At 46.9% G+C, this 17,602-nt stretch overlaps 2 protein-coding genes across 4 annotated transcripts in view; one reads left to right on the plus strand and one right to left on the minus strand.

Moving 5' to 3' along the window:
- LOC143148479 (uncharacterized) overlaps nt 1-17,602 on the plus strand; it is a 91,334-nt gene that overhangs the window by 69,260 nt on the left and 4,472 nt on the right. The window contains exon 1 of one of the 2 annotated variants that reach the window (XM_076314865.1): nt 16,344-17,157. The exons of the other annotated variant lie outside the window; for it this stretch is intronic. The gene's annotated coding sequence lies outside the window, so the exon portion shown is untranslated. Of the gene's footprint in view, nt 1-16,343; nt 17,158-17,602 lie in introns of those variants that run through there. 2 annotated transcript variants of the gene reach the window in all.
- On the minus strand, nt 10,869-17,395 carry LOC143148476 (protein GPR107). 2 transcript variants are annotated; one of them, XM_076314851.1, is made up of 10 exons: nt 17,201-17,395; nt 16,650-16,760; nt 15,793-15,956; nt 15,532-15,683; nt 13,480-13,706; nt 13,246-13,379; nt 12,897-13,164; nt 12,552-12,824; nt 12,293-12,465; nt 10,869-12,099 (listed from the first exon to the last, which is right to left on the minus strand). In XM_076314851.1, the coding sequence occupies exons 1-10, from the start codon at nt 17,288-17,290 to the stop codon at nt 11,949-11,951; spliced, it is 1,743 nt and encodes a 580-aa protein (XP_076170966.1). In that variant the 5' UTR covers nt 17,291-17,395; the 3' UTR covers nt 10,869-11,948. The 2 variants fall into 2 exon arrangements, with proteins under 2 accessions (XP_076170966.1, XP_076170965.1); XM_076314850.1 differs by having other exon boundaries at nt 10,869-12,111.

A 17,602-nucleotide genomic window follows, 5' to 3' on the forward strand; every position in this document is an offset into this window, starting at 1 on the left:
ACGGGAACGGCGGTTCGATCCTCTTTCGAGGTGGCTCGCGCGAGCAACCTGCACGTCCAGTAACTACGGAATCTCGTTCGTCGTTGCGAATTTCTCGAAATCGAGACACGGGCCCGAGCGTCGAAAGCTCCGCGGTTCGGGCGACTTCTGTGAAACGAGAACTCGGAACGCCGAGAGGAAAGAGAACGGATGCAATCGACCGAGCTGCGGGATAAAAGGGCGGTTGGGTTTCGCGAAAGGTCTTTCTCCGACTCTGAAAAAATTCCACTAACCGATCTCTCGCGAGTGACTTTGGTCCCGTTTCTCTCGCACGGGTTCCTTCCCTATCGTTCCGATCCTTAACTTGTCTCGTTCCGTGCATCTGGTCGCGTTCACCCAAAGATTCCTCGATCCGACGCCGTCTCGATTGCTCGTTTTTCGCGCCTCGGTTCGGACACCCCACCGTTCGATTCCAACGCTTATCTTCTCTCTCTCGTCGCTACCAAACGCTTCGCATTTTCTCCAAGCCACGCGCAATACCATTCGCCCCCACGCATTAGCGCGTAAACGATTCGAAATATCGTCACGCCCATCGACCGATCGTTCCGAAGATCGCCTCCACGGAAAACACCGTTCCCCTAAGGAGGAATTTCTCGAAACGTGTCCTGGTCGCTGAAACGAAGTAGTCGTATCGATTAACGAGGCAACGATACGAACTTTGGGATAAGAAGGTTTCGTGCGCGATAATCGAACAAAGGGGAAGCGGTCCCCTCGAAATTCCGAGACCGGGGAAAAGTTACTCTTCGACGAGGGAAGTCGCCGGCCCGCGAAATTTATTTCGTCGAGGAAAGTCCGTTGGCTTCCCGATTCGTCCCGCGCCCTTCCGAAACTACCTTCCGGTTCATTGTGCATCGAATCGAAGACGGATCGCCGACCGTACGAGATCCCCTCGCGGCGTTTCCGCGTCGCGACGGAAAGCTCGTCGCGAACAGCGGGAGTGGCGACGCGCCGAGGCGTGTCCCGGCTCGGCCCGGCTCGACTGCTCACCGAGGGAAGAAGAAAAACCGATGGACGCCGCAGATGGAAACGGATAAGGTTCACGGTTCGGGTAATAACAAAGTTTCCTCGCGAGAAAACAAACGTTTCCTACGACCCGTTCTCCTTTCGCGCGTACAAGATAAACAAGGTAAACTCGGCTCGCGTCCGGACGAGCCATGGTCCGAGATACGGAGTCGTCGATGGGACACCGTGTTCCCGGTTCGCGGCTACGTTCGAGTAAACTCGCGCACGCAATTAAACCGTCATCCGGCCCAAGGATGACCGATCGAGGCAATATCCTGCTGCCAGGGAACCGTTACGAGGTCGACACCTCTCCTTTGACATCGCTGAACATTCCTACGCTCGACTCCGACGTATTTAAGATTCCGCCTGTTCGCATCTACTTTGATCTCGGCTCGCACGGATGCGGCAGATTTCAGGAATAACGCACCACTGCGACGATTACCGTTCGGAATCCTGGCCCGTAGTTCGCGTACACAAAGCGAAATCGCGAATTATCGTAACTTCGGATTTCTCGGAAATTTTCTTGTTTCAACGTTTCCGAGCACGAACTCTGGATTTCCTCGGGAAAGCGCGACGACGCTCGCGGAATATTTTCAAACTCGCTACGGTGGCGTTCACGGAATACTTTCCGAACGGTCGGTGTATTTCGGCTACGAATTCCCCGTACATCGAACACACGTGGCCGACTTTGCTCGACCCGAACGTTTCTTAAAAATATTTTCGAAAAAATGAAATTTCACTTGCCAAACCGCGGGACCGATTCCATGCCCGACGACACTGCGTCGAAAGGGCCCTTTTTTGCGCTGCCGCAAACCACTTTCGACTTACTTTCGATCTTTATCGCCGTAACGGCCCCCAAAGACGGTCGGATCGAGTTTGCTCTCGATCGGTGAAAATTTCGTTTCGCAAGTCGGGAGTTCGCGTTTGCTCGCACAGTTGGCTCGTCGACGTTTCCAAAGATTTACGATCGGTGTTTCCGCGGGGTATTTTTTCAAAAGTTTAACGAGAAGAGAAGACGAACTTTGGTAAATCGTCCGTTCGGTATTCTTCCGTTTCGCTCTCGATCCGACCGCTTCGGGGAACGATGAAAATCGACGGTCGAGGATCGTAAAAGAAACCGTAAGAAAGTCTGGATTCGTCGACGAGATTCGAGGCAAACGAAAGATCCTCTCCGAAGATTCTTCTCACCGGCGAGCTATCGATCGCTCGTAATCGTTGCTACCGCTTTCGGCCGCTCGAATTTCAAACGTCGGTTCGATCGAAAGTAGCGCGTGAAATGTAACTTCTCGGTTGAAAACTTTCGGATCAAAACTCGGCGCGCGCGATCGAATGGTAGAAATACCTCGGCGATAAGGAGAACCGAAATTAAAGTATCGAAACGATCAGTCGCGCGAGTCGTGGAAGAAAATTGAAACGTAATCTTTCGATGGAGGAATTCGCGGGATCGGGCGAGTTTGTCTTTCTAGAGGCGATCGAAGGATTAACGGGGATTCGTATCGTCGAACGTCACCGTCGCGAAAAGTCACCACGCGGTGTAAAAGTTTCCAGCGCGAGAAAAAGTTGTCAGTTTCCGCGGCTACGTGCGCGTCGAGACGGTTCGAGTTTTCCTCGCAAATCTTGTCGCCGTATTTAGTCAACAGCTGCGACTCCGTGGCTCGAATCTCGGTCCGCGTATTGCGCGTTCGCGCCCTCTAACCAAAATACAATACATCCCCCGGTGTACGCCTTCTTCGTCGTTCCGAGTCGAAGTTCTCGGCAAAGTAAAACCCGCCTAGCCGCGCCTAGCCGCGCCTAGCCGCGCCTCGAGCCGAACAAACGGCAAACTTTCGAACGTACACCTGTTCCGTTCCGTTCACCCGGTAGACGATTAATCGAAACTTTCCGAAACAACGAAAGAAGCGAACAACCCGATTAACGAATCGACGACTCGGTGCTCGTACCACAGAGGATACACCGAAGCGCGGATCGATGCCGGGGAAGGTTTCCTCGGTGGTACGCGAACGCGATGTACCGACCAAACGGATCGCGTTCCACGGATCGAGCAGAATCTCCCGATACTGCGTAATTAACTCGACGCTTTCCTTTGAACGAACGGCCCGAGCGCGCCGATCATCGCGAAACGAGACACGCGATAATTAACTTTAACGACTTTCTGGCCGACGGAATCCAAGTGGTCGCAATTTGTCGCCGGATTCATCGACGACGCTGAAAAGCGCTTTTGTCGAATTACTCGGACCGAGAAACTTCGACCGACCCGTTCCCTCGTCTTCCGTCCGAACGCGGTCTCGCGAAAGAAGATCCTGATGGAGATCCGGGTTCGTAATCCTCGTCGCACGATGGACATAATTCTTCCGTGCGTTGGAAATTCGCTACCGTCGACGGAATACGTTCCCTAGACGGCGTATGGAAACCGAGTACCGTTTCTCACCGTGAAAACGATCGCTTTTTTTCGATCGATTACCACCGTCTCGCGAACCACGAAGAACGATCGATCCCTTCCATTTCGCGATGGTACCCACCTACACGAAGATCGACGAAACGGCGCGGAAAATGGAAAAGTGTTTCTCGAGCAACGCTCGATTCGACTTTATCGAATCTTCCTTGATAAGCGGCACGCGAGGGAAATTTCTTCCACGACGAAGCGGTAATTTTTTCCTCGCGAATGTGTCGTCGCACGATTTAACGTATACCGCGTCGCGATCGTCCCGAAGGTTTACGATCGAAACCGAGGGAAACGATTCTCGATGACTAGGTACGTGTTTCCGTCAACGCTTCGCGATACGTCGAATCTTCCGATTCGTAGAATCGCCTCGAATAAAAATTGCGGCAACGTCCGCGATGTTTCCCTCTCGAGCGTTTCGCGAAGTGCCGTCGCCGAGACTCGATATCGTTCGAAAGGAGTAGGTAAATCGTCGAACGACGCGGTCGAATCTACGGATTATTGCCCCCTTAAGAGCGAGAATTATCGGCAACGGTGGTCAGATCGGAAATATATTTCCGTGGCGATAACGCGAGTAAAAATAACCACGATATCGAGGAAATCGTTCGTCGTTCGAGAAAACTCCGCGACGCGAAATTGGCACATTTCGAGGCGATACTCTCGTAGCCGAGGATCCTCCTCGTTCGACGAAAATAACAACGAGCTCGCTCCAAAATAAATGTGGTCGTTGTTTGCGTCGGCTTTATCCCAGTGCTCCCGTAAGTTCGCGCAAGGGTCGGTTCAAGGCACCCGGGGAAAGGGAGGGAGCAAAAAGGGTCCGCCGTAAATTCGAAATAAAAAATGGGAAAGTTTATCGAGGATTCCCGGGGCGCGGAAGCCGGAGTAGTTTTTTCGATTTAACGTAATAGAGCTTCGAGTAGTTCGGAACGGATAACCTAAATTGCCATCGCGGAACCGAATAAGGGGTAAGGCAATTTTACGCGATTCGTTACCAGATTTTGCTTTCGTCGTCGATCGTACCGTTCGTTTCGCGCGTTTGCAAACCGGAAACGAACCACGGCTTCGAAATTGTTCGAGGAAGTGGACCTCTCGTTTCTACGAGCCTCCGTTACGGAAAATTTATCGAAAGTTAAGAATGGAAATTGGTTTCGGGTAATGGTTCCGTGTAACGCGAAAAATGTCCTTGAAGCGGTACGCGCTCGTTACGCTCTCGTTGCGATCTCGTTGCAATCTCCTAAATTAATCGTACCGAAGGAGGACGAGAGCGAGGGCGAGGGCGAGGGCGAGGGCGATGGCGAGGGCGAGGCCGAGATCGGAACGAAGCGATTAAGAAACGCGGGTACTTTCGCCGCGCGTTTGTTTTAAAATTCCGAATAACCACCGTGGAAGCATCGAGAGACTTGTTCCCTTTGCGCGTCGTCCGTCGACGATTCTTTAACTTCGTAAAACGAAACGTCTACTCGGAAATGTAAAACCGACCTCTCCTCCGGCTGGTTCTCGGTTGCTTTCGACGTTGTTTCTCTCGTAGTATCCAAATACGAGAAGGGGACGTCGCGTTCGCGGGAAATGCACCACGGTGAATTACGTTCTACGAACGACGGTTAACGAAACGGGATCACCGACCGTAACCTTTCATCCGGCGACTCTTTGGAGTCTCGTTTTTCGAATCCTCGACGTCGTTCGACGAAACTCGGTCTGAAAGGTCGCCGGATTCGTCGAGGTATCCTCGATCGCAGCGATCAACCGTGGTTCCAGGTTCGTTCTTCGCGCAACCGCTGGCGAGCGACCTCTTTTCGACTTTGACGATTCGTTGCCTCGGTGACAACGATCGGAATCTGTTCGCTGGTTGCGCGATGCGAGTCGCGTGTCGCGTTTTTTATCGGTCGATATCGCGCTCGGTCCGAAACGAGTCGACGACCGGTTTCCTCGGTATCGATTCCCAAAGAAGACCGTTCCGCGAGCAATTCGATCGGCAACTCCTCCGTAAGTTTACGCGTCGACGAGGAAAGAGTATCCGAGGGACGCGTTGGTTCCAGAATTACTACGTGTCGGCATACTGCGAGTATAATTCCACCCGGATAACACGTGACTTGGATGAAATCAGAAATTAATTCGATCACGTTCGTAGCGTAATCTGGAGCAAACCGAACTCGGGGATTCGATACCATCGAGCTAATACGATCCGAAAGTTACGGCACGTGGAGAGATTCTCCCGAACGGAAGGGAATCGCGTTCTTGCTGCGTTCTCTTAATAATCGGCGCGAACGCTTTCCGGAGAACCAGCTGGAAAACGCAACAGTCCGAGTAGATTTTCCCGTGTAAAAGGATTCTCCCGGGTAGGCGGGAACGGGCAACGGGTAATGGGTTCCGAATGTATTCCTCGGGACCATCCGAGAGATCCCAATCCGATCTTTGGACCGACCGCTCGGAATTAGCACGTAGACCTTCGCCTAACCGTATCGACCGTACCGCGAGAGAATTCTCTCCGTGGAGACGGTTGGAAGAAAATTAACAGAGTCGACCGGCAAGGTTATCATTTTCAAACGAGATCCTCGCGACGAAATCTCCCACGATCGTTACCGCTCGTTCCGATCGGGAGACCGAACCGCTCCGGATGGACGCGATCGTCGAACAAGGACCTAGATTTTTATCCGTTGATATCGCGCAGCCCCGTGGAGCTCTTAATTTTACGCGAGATTGTAATTCTATCGCGAGATCGACCAACGAGAAACGGAATCTCGAGCATCGGGACGAGAGCCGTGCTCTGGCAGTGACGCATCGAAAAACCGACCGGTCGTTAATCTCGCCGGTCCGTGTCCTTTTTCCTCGAGTGGTCCGGTGTTCGATCGTTTACGCGCAACTTTCCCCCCGCATTTTACGCAGAGAGGATATCGTCCGAGTGGACCGGGTCCGTTTCGATCTTTGCGCGAGCTCGAAACCGGCGGTGCCCGATGGAACATTTTTCGAACGTACTCTGGGAAATTCTTGTTTTCGTTAACGGCGCGAGGGTAGATCCGGTCGCGTTACCGTTACCTTTGCAAACGCGATAAAGAACGCGTACATGGAGGGAAAGTTTCCGTGGGACTTTGTCCGTACATCGGTTTCCGTTCCTGGAGGAAATCGATGCTCGAGATATCGTGCGTTCGCCGATCGGTGGGAGGACGGAAAGCTGGAGGGGCTGGAGGTGATTCGATTCGATTATTCGCCTCACGTCGCGCGTGCAACATTTTTAATTTAAGTTCGACGGGAACCCGCACTGTGTGCGTGCGTGAGCGCCCGTGAGCGCCCGTGCGCGCGCGAGCGAGCGAGCGCTCACGCTTACCCGTGCGTGCGTGTTTTTTTCCTTTTTTCTCGGATACGCGACTCGTGAATAGATTCCAAATGAGGTCGTAACGACGCCGCGGGATCGGGTTGTTTCGCCGAGCGGTGGAACGTCATCGATAACGCGAACATTAAAGTCGAGATCCTGCAGCCGGTAGCCCGATTTACTCGCGAATCGATCGACTTCTTTCCCCTCGAAGGCTCGGTGACGCGCGGAGATCGCTTCTCGAGCCGAGACGGGATCGCACCTACGGGCTACGAAAAACGATACCCCGTTCTTGGAATTCCGCAAAAAATCGACGACGCGTCCAGTTGGCGTAACTTTGCTCGGAAACTTGCCCAACGAAGTTCCGATTCCGTTAGGAGGGTACCCCGAGGTCGGGACATCGGATACTCGCGACATTCTTATAAGTGGAACATGCTTTGTTATCGATTTGCACGGATGTTTATTATCGTTCGACGTGCACGATGCTCCGTGTGCCAGAAAGACCCGTAATAACTCTTCGTTCTGCTCCGGGAGACCCATCTGGTACCCGTTCGCCGTTCGTCCCTTTCGTAAATTATATTCCGCCGTTTAATCCGGTCGTGTTTGAACAAGAGATTCGTTCGTCCTTAACTACCAGGACGACGTGTCGTCGGAGCCGAGCTATCGACCGTAGAACCGAGGAGTAATTCCAGAGAGTGTCCTCCGGTGGTTGCGAACCGATGTCGAACGATCGAAAGGGACCGACGTGAATCGTCGCTATCGCGCGGATCGAAACCTCGCGGTTCTCTCGACTTTCAAAGTCGAGACGGCTGAACGCGGAATCGCGTGCAAGCTACGCGAGAACTGTTGCATCGGCGCCGGTTCCAACGTTCAGGGGTAACGCGTACCGAAAACTCGAGACACTGGATCGTCCGATGAAAATCCGATTTTGCAACAGCTGCCGATACGGATGCAAACGATCGGTTTCAACGAGCCGAGTCTCGCTAATTCTCCCACCTTTGGGTATTCCGCGCGAGCTACGCGACCGAATCCGTTCCATTTGTTGGAATTAACGGTGCACGGAGACTAACGAAACCAAGTACGCGTAAATCGCACGAGAAAGAAAACCACTCGCCCCTTTCCCCCGAGTGCTTTCGAACAACGAACCCGTAACAAGATACGATAAGATCGAGTACCTTCGCTCTAATATCGATAAAATCCTAACGCGGAAACATCGACACTCGCTAAAGAGACTGCAAACGAAGATACGGTCCGGAAAAATACACCGGTCGATCGAAAATGGAATCGTTCCTCTGCAAAATCGTTCTAACACCGGTCCAGATCCATCGAATACGATTCCGAAATAAGCTCTCGGAATGTCACGATACTCTGGTCGAGAAACGCTACGAACGAACACGGAAAGAAGATTCCAGCGAGCAGAGCACGGTAGAATCTACTCCCGACGAAAAAATTCAAACTGCGTAGCTGCACCGGCGAAAGAAAACGGAAACGAGGAAAATTTGTATCCGTGTAAAAGTTTCGAACAACGACGAAAGAATAAACAAGTTTTTGTCCCCTGCTCGTTGAACGAAAATTAAAACTCGACGCACGGAACGAAACGGTACGTCGCAACGAGAAACACAAATTCAACCGTCCGTTGATTTGTTCGTTGATTCTTTCGCTGGAATAAAATTGTTCCCGTTTCTCGAAAGAAACGACGCAAACGAGTCCCTCTTCGCTATTATCGTACGACGCGAGCTCCGTAACAAACGGTCGAGGAAACGTATTTCCTCCGATCGGAGGGAATATTGTTCGTAAGATAATTGGACGTACCTCTGAGAGCAGGGCTCCGCTTCGCTCGCGCGGATCGTGTATACCTCGTAAACGTGGCGAGGAGGAATCAATCGCGAATCGAAGTTTCTTCGAGTTCGTTTCTGTTTCGCGCCGATTTCGAGTTCGCTCGAGGAAAGTACGACACGAGCGGAAAGACGTTTGAAGCGCGTCGCGACGCCGACTGGAGAATTTCGCGGCCAGTTCCGTGGGCACGTCGGCCGGACGGCGGGACGCCGAGACGCATGCTCCGGGATACGTGGTACAACGGAACGGAAACGTTTGATGGAATCTAAGGGAGGAAGGCAATAATCGAGAGAGCCGCGGAAACGTGTGCCGTGCGGCTCGGGGTTGCTCAACGTCTCGGAAGAATGTGCACCAGCGCTCTTTCGGTTCGCCTCGTCTTCCATCGAGAATTCGGCTTAATCGAACACACGTGACCGAAATACGTTCCTCGATTTATTTCGTTCGTTCGTTCGTTCGTTCGTTCGACGTGCACCCTGCACAAGCGAATTACATTCCCTTTGCGGAACCTCGTAATCACCCTTGTACATATCGGTAGATCGATGGACATTCCTTGGTCCGGAATAACAACATCCCTCGAGATAAGGCCGAATCTATCGCGAAACTTACCAAACTTTCATCCTTCGCGTTTACCGAACCCCCAACCGTTCCTTGATCGACGACTTTTTCGTTCGATCGTTACACGGAATCGCAAACAAATAATTTCGTTTGGAAATACCTCCCAATTCTTTTATTAATTTCATTTCGAAAAGAATATCTCCATAATTATGAAAAGGTAAAATTTGTCAGCAAACAGCTTATGTATTTTTGACGGAAAAAATACATACGACGCAAAATACGAAACAGAAGAATTTGATTACTGTGCGAGTCGATATGATTTATTTATAATCGTACACGATAGAAAGAAAAACGTAATCAGATACGGCTTTCTTTTCGCGCGACAATTGAATTTTCGAGTACGGGAGAGAAACGTTTTTAATATTCGCCGTTAAAAAAAAATGTAGAAGCGACAAACGATGCACGCGGAGTAACATTTTTACGTCACGTTTCGTGACGGTAAACGTATAATCTTGTACAGATGAAACAAGAATTTACGGTAGGTGACCGTTTAGGGCTTAGGGCTAACGACGACCTTGCATACGTACGTATACGAACAATTTAGAATGCAGAAGAGCGGATTAGAGGTATTATGAAATGTTTCTGGGGAAGAAGGGCGAAGAAATAATAGTAATCGGAATATTCGCACGAACGTTCGAGGACCCGTTAACGACGACCAAGAATGCGAACGTCTTCGTTTAAATGCACTTTACGATGCCTAGAAAGTATAGATCATTCGAGCTCCATTGCGCTTCCCCGTTTCCCACCCAAGAACGTCTATGTCGAGCAATTCATTATCCAGACCCCCATGAGGTAGGTTACGATCCGACGCCAGCTTGTCGATACGAGAACACAAGGAACGTTCGCGAAATGTCGATTTTTCCGAAACTGCGAATTCGTGGAACAATAACAATCGAGGGCCGTGTACTTTTCTTTTTTCTTTTTTTTTTTTTTTTTTGCCGGAAAAAGACTCGAATTCAAGGAGTGAATTTACCCTACAAACTTTGACCCTTTGAGCAACACGTCTTTTAAACATATCCTTTACGATTTTTAACGAAAGACAACGCGACATCGAGCGAGCACCAATCGGGAGAACCGTAGAAAAGTTACTTCGTCCAACTGCCAAACTACACGCGAAACGAAACAAACGTTCGAACTAAATGGATCTCTCGCAACACACGCCCATCTTTCTTTAAGACTAGAACAATCTTCTCAGCCGTAATCTTCCGATACAAACAGCACTATCGCGTGTACGCGATAATAAATGTCGCCCAGAAACGATCGTTACCGTTGCGAAATCAAAGTACCGCTCGCAAAGCGAGTATGATTTTTAAATAAATTTCGGTATTCGGTCCGAATCGTTACACGACTCTCGAGGAAGAGGGGGTGCCTTCTCGGGGAGGTGATTCAGTGATACGAGAAACATCTTTTGTATTAATAGATCGTATGTATTCTATAAATTTTAAGCAACAATACTTAAATACTGTATATCTAAGGGCCAAGAAATCTATGGAATTGTTGGAGCGCAACGCTTATTTTTTCGTTCGAATTCGAAAAGAATCGAGACAAATTCATACTCGTGCGATAGGACGACATTCGAATCGATCGTTCGGTATCAGGGAATCGATGCATTCCAAGGGAGACGAGAGATTTCATAAAAATATCCGCTTTATTATTCCAACTTGATTTTCTAACGCGTCCCTTTTATTATACACAATAAAATATTAATAGTAACACATGTAACAATAATTATGATAACGCGTGTACAGAAGTAGTAATATTGGCGATAACCATAGTTTGGCATTACGTAACGGGACACGTTAAACGCCTGTAAAACTTATTACCTTTTCGTTTTCACCTAAAAACAGAATTACTTCTAGAGAAAAAAATTACCAAGTGCTTTACAAAAATGGATCGTGATACACCGAGGTTGGTGTATCGCTTATCACAAAATTACTAAACCGTCGCGGACCGAGGTCTCCGTTTCCAGAAAACTAACCGTGACACGTGAAAAGACAAATGGAAATGTCTCACCGTTTTTCTAAATGCCTAAGAAAAACCAACTACGACAAGATGCGTATCAAAACGTAAATTTCTTGTTGTCGGGCCTGCATTTTTAAGTTCGCCCCTAAAACGTGCAAACGCTTAACACTGCGTTTTCAAAACATTCGACTCTTCGAACCGTCCTCTAGATTAATTTTGTTCAATATCTATGACAACTTTCTACCGATAATTATAGATTATACTAAACTCCAATGTCCGAGTTTAATTACGTCTCGAGACTCGAATAAAATACTCGGTATTAAGTGCGTCGCGTGATAATGGTGACGTGCAGGGAAACAAGTGGATGACAAAAAATGAAAGTTTCGGTGTTGAGCGACGATAAGGGACGCCTCCGATAAGACGAAGTACAAAATAAAGACGACTTAAAAATATTTATCGTAATTTTGGAGTAGAAGTAAAACACAACGAACGATCGTTTAATAAGTAAAGTATTGGCTTATCTGCTTCATCGAAACGATACAAGACAGATCCAGAGAGCGATATTAAGGTTATCCACAGCAATCGTGCGTTCCCCTTTTTGTTCGAACGCGTTTTGTCATTTTTTGCATTGGATGTTGTTCCGACCGCTATTTAGTACTATTTCCAAATATCACATGACGGAAAAACGAGTCTTACTCGCTTACGTCCACACTGAAATCGATATATTACGAAGAATTTCTATTCCATTCAATCGTACTCGTGAGTAGGTTCTGTTTTAGTGAACAAGGAGTCCCTCTCTTCCTGGGTGGATGGAACGTCCGCGGTCGCGGGCCTCAAAACTTTTGGAACTTTGCTAACTTTGCTCAGACCCTCCGTGATGCCGCTGCCTCCGGAAACACTGGAAAAGAGACTGAGATCGTCACATTAGAACTGGATAAAATACGTTACGATCAACTGAAAAGCAATGAACGGGTAACTAATAGAAGGGTGTTTCTTAAATGTATCGAAAATAACGAACAGTGTTACGTTTTGTGATAAAAAAAAAAAAATAAAAAAAAATGGAGAAAATCGAAAACAGATCGAATACTCACACGACTTCTATTTCGTCGTCCTCGTCGGCATGGATCGTCTTGTCGTTCGTTGAAGTGAAGTACGGATTTGCGGAGGCTGGTCGGAACTTGTATCCGGTAAGAACGAAAAAGACGTAAGTGGCCATTTCTCGGAACATCTGGTCCAGCCACTCGTATTGAAAAGGTACCGTGATCTACGAGAACGATACACGGTAAAATTGACCGTTTGAACCGAGTACGGTTCGAAACTCGAACATCGCGATTAAATAAGTGATTGTACCTTGAGTAAGTACATTATGATTCTCGTGAAGTAAATGTAACAAACTATCATGATATAGAAATGCCTAAAAAGCTTGAGCTTGCGTAAGTTCACAGCTGCCTTGCCGTCCGTGTGTGCAGCTCTCTCTAGGTGCTTGATACTCCAAACTACTGGAAATAGAATGGCACCGCAGCAAAGTAAGTCGACGAGAATGAAAATGTCTCGCCACGTCTTGTGCTCGATGTCCCCTTCCTCGCTCTCCTCGATTATTATTTCTACTACGTTTGCTAATACCTGTCGAATAAGAGTTTCTTATCAAAGTGTTTCCCTCAAGGCGAATTTCTGCAAACGTATTTTGTCGCTAACTTGTAACGGTATCACGATCATGAAGACTTTTTTATCCTTGTCGGCTAGAATGTGTTTAACGAACGTCCAACCGGTGCCAACGAGAACGATGGTGATGAAAAGCACGGCTCCTTTCAGTAAATGCGTGATATAATACAAAATCGCCCAAGCAGCCACGTGTTCGCCTTTCGTTTGAATAAAATGATAATTGATCCCGTGGAAGAGTAGCGACAACGATTTCAAGTACACCAGGACTGCCATTAGATAGTGGATCTTGAAAACGGGATGCCTGAACGATTTAAAATAAACACGGTACAGAAAAAGTACGTCGGTGAAAAATATCCGAGAGAAATTTTAACGATGCGCTTACTTGCTCTTCTTAAGTATAAATACCCAGAAACAACCCGACAGCAAGAATAAAAGTGCCATCATAAAGTAGAGAGCCGGTAGAGGCATTTCACCCGCGCTCAAATAATTTCCGCTATTGGCCTCCGATATTTGTATCTGTAAATTATTAAATTACGAACAATATCCTGACGAACGTCTGTAAAAACACCTGGAAGATACGGTCGTTAAAATCTCTTTTGAAAAACAAGTATCTTACCGTGAAATCCAGCGCGATCTGAGAACCGTATTTATAGTTTGGACAATTGTGAAAGTAAAGACTATAAAGACCCTCTTCCTCTTCGCTGGCGACGTACATACTGAAACTTGTATTGTAATATTTTTCTCCTTTCACGGTTTGCGATTTCATCGGAAGCGTCAAACCGGAGCAAACGTCACCTTCCGACCTGGACTCGAATTGATCATCGACAATAGATTTCTCGACACCTGCGAAGGATAAGTTTCTTTTATCGTCGAGAATTACATTTTAACGAGCGTGCCGGAGATACGTAACGAGTCGCGGTTCGTCCATGAGTCATCCTAGACTATTAAGCGGTTCGAATATTGTTTGCAATAGAATCCGGTTGAAAGATCATTGACATAAAATGTACTTCTCTAGAAGATAGTTACCTAACCGGACCCTCAAAAATACTTGAGTTTCGAGTTATTTATAAGATTGAGGACGACTCGTGTTAATTATAGCGTCTCTCATTCTGGTGGTGTTCGATCACCGATGTCGCTTCGCGTTCACATTCCGTAAGATATCGATCACATTCGTATTTAGTTCCACGGATCGCGCGAAACACTCGCCGATATGCTCAATGTTGCAACAAACGAACGTATCGCAATTTGAACAGTAGCAGAAACGGGTAATGTTACCTGCTTGAAACACCGTCCAAACACGGGCGCATCGTACGGTCTCAATTTTTACCGTTAGTTGCATAAATTGTATCGTTTCGCGTAGTATTGAAAAGTCAAAATTCATCTCGCGTTAAAATAATTTGCAACGCTGCTCGTTCTCTGTATATTTCTCCCTACATCGTCGCCGAGCAATCAATTATACGCATTGAATGTCACACGATGTGTATACATTTTTTATATATATGTATATATATTTATATATATATATATAAATCGATGTGTGTATACGCACACCAGTGACGTCAATAAAACAGAACGACGGCGTTTCATAGTTCATAGTATCGATGTAAAGCCAAACGATAAAAGTTCAAGGCAAGTTCTCTTGTATAATCTCGATTGGAAATTCTTTCGCATCTACGGAGGAAAATTGTTCCCAAGGTTTATCGTTACCGTGGAAAAATATGAACAATATGCGTATTACGAACGAGGGTGGTGAAATTTGTTCGTAAAAGAAAGATTAATAACCACGTTCTAAGGTCGCGACCGATGTGGTTCGTGCCAACTTTTCATTTTCCACCTGTTACTCCCTGTTACGTTCGAACAGCGAGTTTCTAATGTTAGTAACGGACCGCGTTAAAAATAACTCACGGATGCAGCAACGTTTATTTTTAAAGTACTGTCCAAACCGACGCTGATAAGCATTCGCAGATTGCCCGGTCCAATAACGTACCGCTCGATCGTTTGTTTGTTTTTTTTATCGATTTATTTCGTGCGTTATGCTCGATAATTCGAGCAAACAGTAACGAGTCGAGCGACGATCAACTTCCACGACGAAAAAAAATGTACGCGTATCGACTCTGATCGACGTAGAGAACGACGAGGTATTCTCGGATTGGAAATTTACACGGTCATTTCTCAGATGAAACGGACTCGGTATTGCGAGTAACGGTGGTAACCGTGGTACGCGTATCCGAAATAACCGAATCCAAGTGATGCGTGAATCATCGTAACATTCGATTAACAAACTTGCGGAAGCTTCAACGTGTCATGAAGTAACACGTGACGCCCATTCCACTCGGTCTATCGCGCGTCAGCTTCCTGTGTTTGGCCACTTGCCAAAATGAAAAGCTCACTACGCCGACGCGTTACACCCTTGCCCCCTTCGTTAGTCTCGTTCATCGTTTACAGCGACGTGCTTCTCCCTGTTCGTATAATGCAAAACGAGAGAATATTTTCCAAAACCCAACAACCAGAGAACCGGTCGATTCGCATCGGCGTTCGTATTCGCGAATAATAGTCGGTATTTAAAACACGTAATCGTAAAATATCCATTAAAGGTAATTGCAATCGAATGCAATTTCGCGGAACGATACGGACGGAAAATAAAGATGATTGTAATGATCTGACACACCGTGCGAGGTATAGCGTTTTCTTCGTGGAAAAAGAACAGTATCGCTAAACCTGGCCGGTAGAGAGTCTCTCTTTGCTCGAAAAACTAGCACCTTGCCGGCATCTTTGTAGATATGCGCGGTGTGCACGTTCTGACTGCAGTTCACTTTCAACCTGAAACACGTTTTTATCCGTGACGTTAGCTTCACACCGGGGCGAAGCCCGATAAAAATGATAAACAGGTAAACGGCCGCTATGATTCATCCGCGTGGCCAATACTTACAAATTCTTTTTCAAGTCCATCGTGAAATATATGACCGCGTTCTCGTCCCTCTGCTCGGGATCGGTCCTGACGTTCGAAATGTCTTGTAGGACGCATCTCTCTTGATGATTATCTAAATACCGATTCATCGCATCGCTTAGCGTTCGATCCAAACTGAACCCGAACTGAACCGTGAAAAATACAAAGTACACGTTACACAGATAAGAGGGACAAATATTTTTAAAAATCTTGAGAAACGAATAAATAAAACCGATCGATTGGTTCGAGTTTGTCTAAATTTTTCTTTTTTTTGCGATATTAAAATAAAAATGTTTTCCAAGAGGCTTCGTTTTTCGAGAAAATCGATTCTGAAAATACACGGGATACACGCACAATTAGATATACATGTATCAGGATTAACGGATTCCGATATAGATTTCTACTGTATCGTGCACGGTACGTATACGAATGTAGTAGTAATTCGCGTGTTTTCGGTGTCTTGAAAATTAAAGAAATAAAAATTAAATATCGAATTGTAGTTTCGCAACCCGCGAACGTTACGCTCGATAATTACGCGGCATAAAAAGTAACAAGTTAGATACGTTCGCACGCACCCTACGTATTTTGAAAATCGATTATCTCGAGAACGACGACTCCCGCTGAGATAGACTCCACGTTCAATGGTTTGTTTAATCGACGAGAAGTTTTGGATCGACCTGTACGCGAAACGTTGGTACTCGAAAAGACGCGTATTTAGGAATGGTTTCGAGTACTTTCCTAGCGGCAATTCAGTGGTGTGAATGAGGGAAAATGGAAACAGGTGTCCGTGAATGGACGACGCGTAGTACTGCGCGAACGTCCACGCTACGATAACTCACCACGGCATTCTCGTCGAAAGGTTCGGCCTTGAAATTCGACAAATTTACATTGAGAATACCATCCTTGTAGAAACCAAAGGTACTAAGGGCAATGTATCGCCGTATGTCTTTCTGTAACATGGAAAATTTGTAAGAGCAAGCGAGAAGGCTAGGTCTCGCGACCTATGACTAATCGACGAGGAAGCAAATGTTCTTTCGGAACACGATCGACGTATAACCTATACGTCACCCATCCCTTTACTTATCGAATTCTTTACGGAAACCTATTACGTTTACAGTATTTACGGCCACATTCGGATCTGGTAGACGTAGCTCGCAGAGTAAACGTCGATACGATGCGTACCACGTATAATATATGTTCGTTTACAAAATTCGTTGCACAACATTTTCAAAGATTTGCAGTTTACGCGTAACTTGAATGGAGTAGGTGACACGGTTAACTGCGTTCACCGGTAAAACGTAATTGACGTAACGAGGAAACTCCGATAAAAAAAATATTCCATAACTGGTAAATATACGTGCGTAATTGCAACGTAATAAGTCGAACTAACCCGTATTTCGAGTTTGTGGATTCTGGCGGTAGCAAGTACGAGAATCGACATAAGCCAAAGACATCGTATCAGCAGTTGTTTCGATTGCATTTTTACTACTTTTCACTGTAGGAATGTCACATCACGATAACACAAACTAGTCACACACCTGAAACATCCAATGTTCGCTCGTCGATACACGAGCAGAAACTGAGCTTGAACCACAGGAATTTGAACCATGACTGGCGGAACGAACGAATCGAATCGCGCGCACTTTTCTAAAAGTTTCTTAGCAATTATATCGTTTATCGTTACAACTTTGTAAAACTAATTAACGAAACTACTAAAAATCGAAAGAAATCGTTTTCTTTGTACCAATAAACGCAATTTAGTGCATATTTTGCCAAGATTTCACGTTTTGAT

Source organism: Ptiloglossa arizonensis, chromosome 6 (genome assembly GCF_051014685.1).
Source record: "Ptiloglossa arizonensis isolate GNS036 chromosome 6, iyPtiAriz1_principal, whole genome shotgun sequence".
In the NCBI taxonomy this organism is placed as follows: domain Eukaryota; kingdom Metazoa; phylum Arthropoda; class Insecta; order Hymenoptera; family Colletidae; genus Ptiloglossa; species Ptiloglossa arizonensis.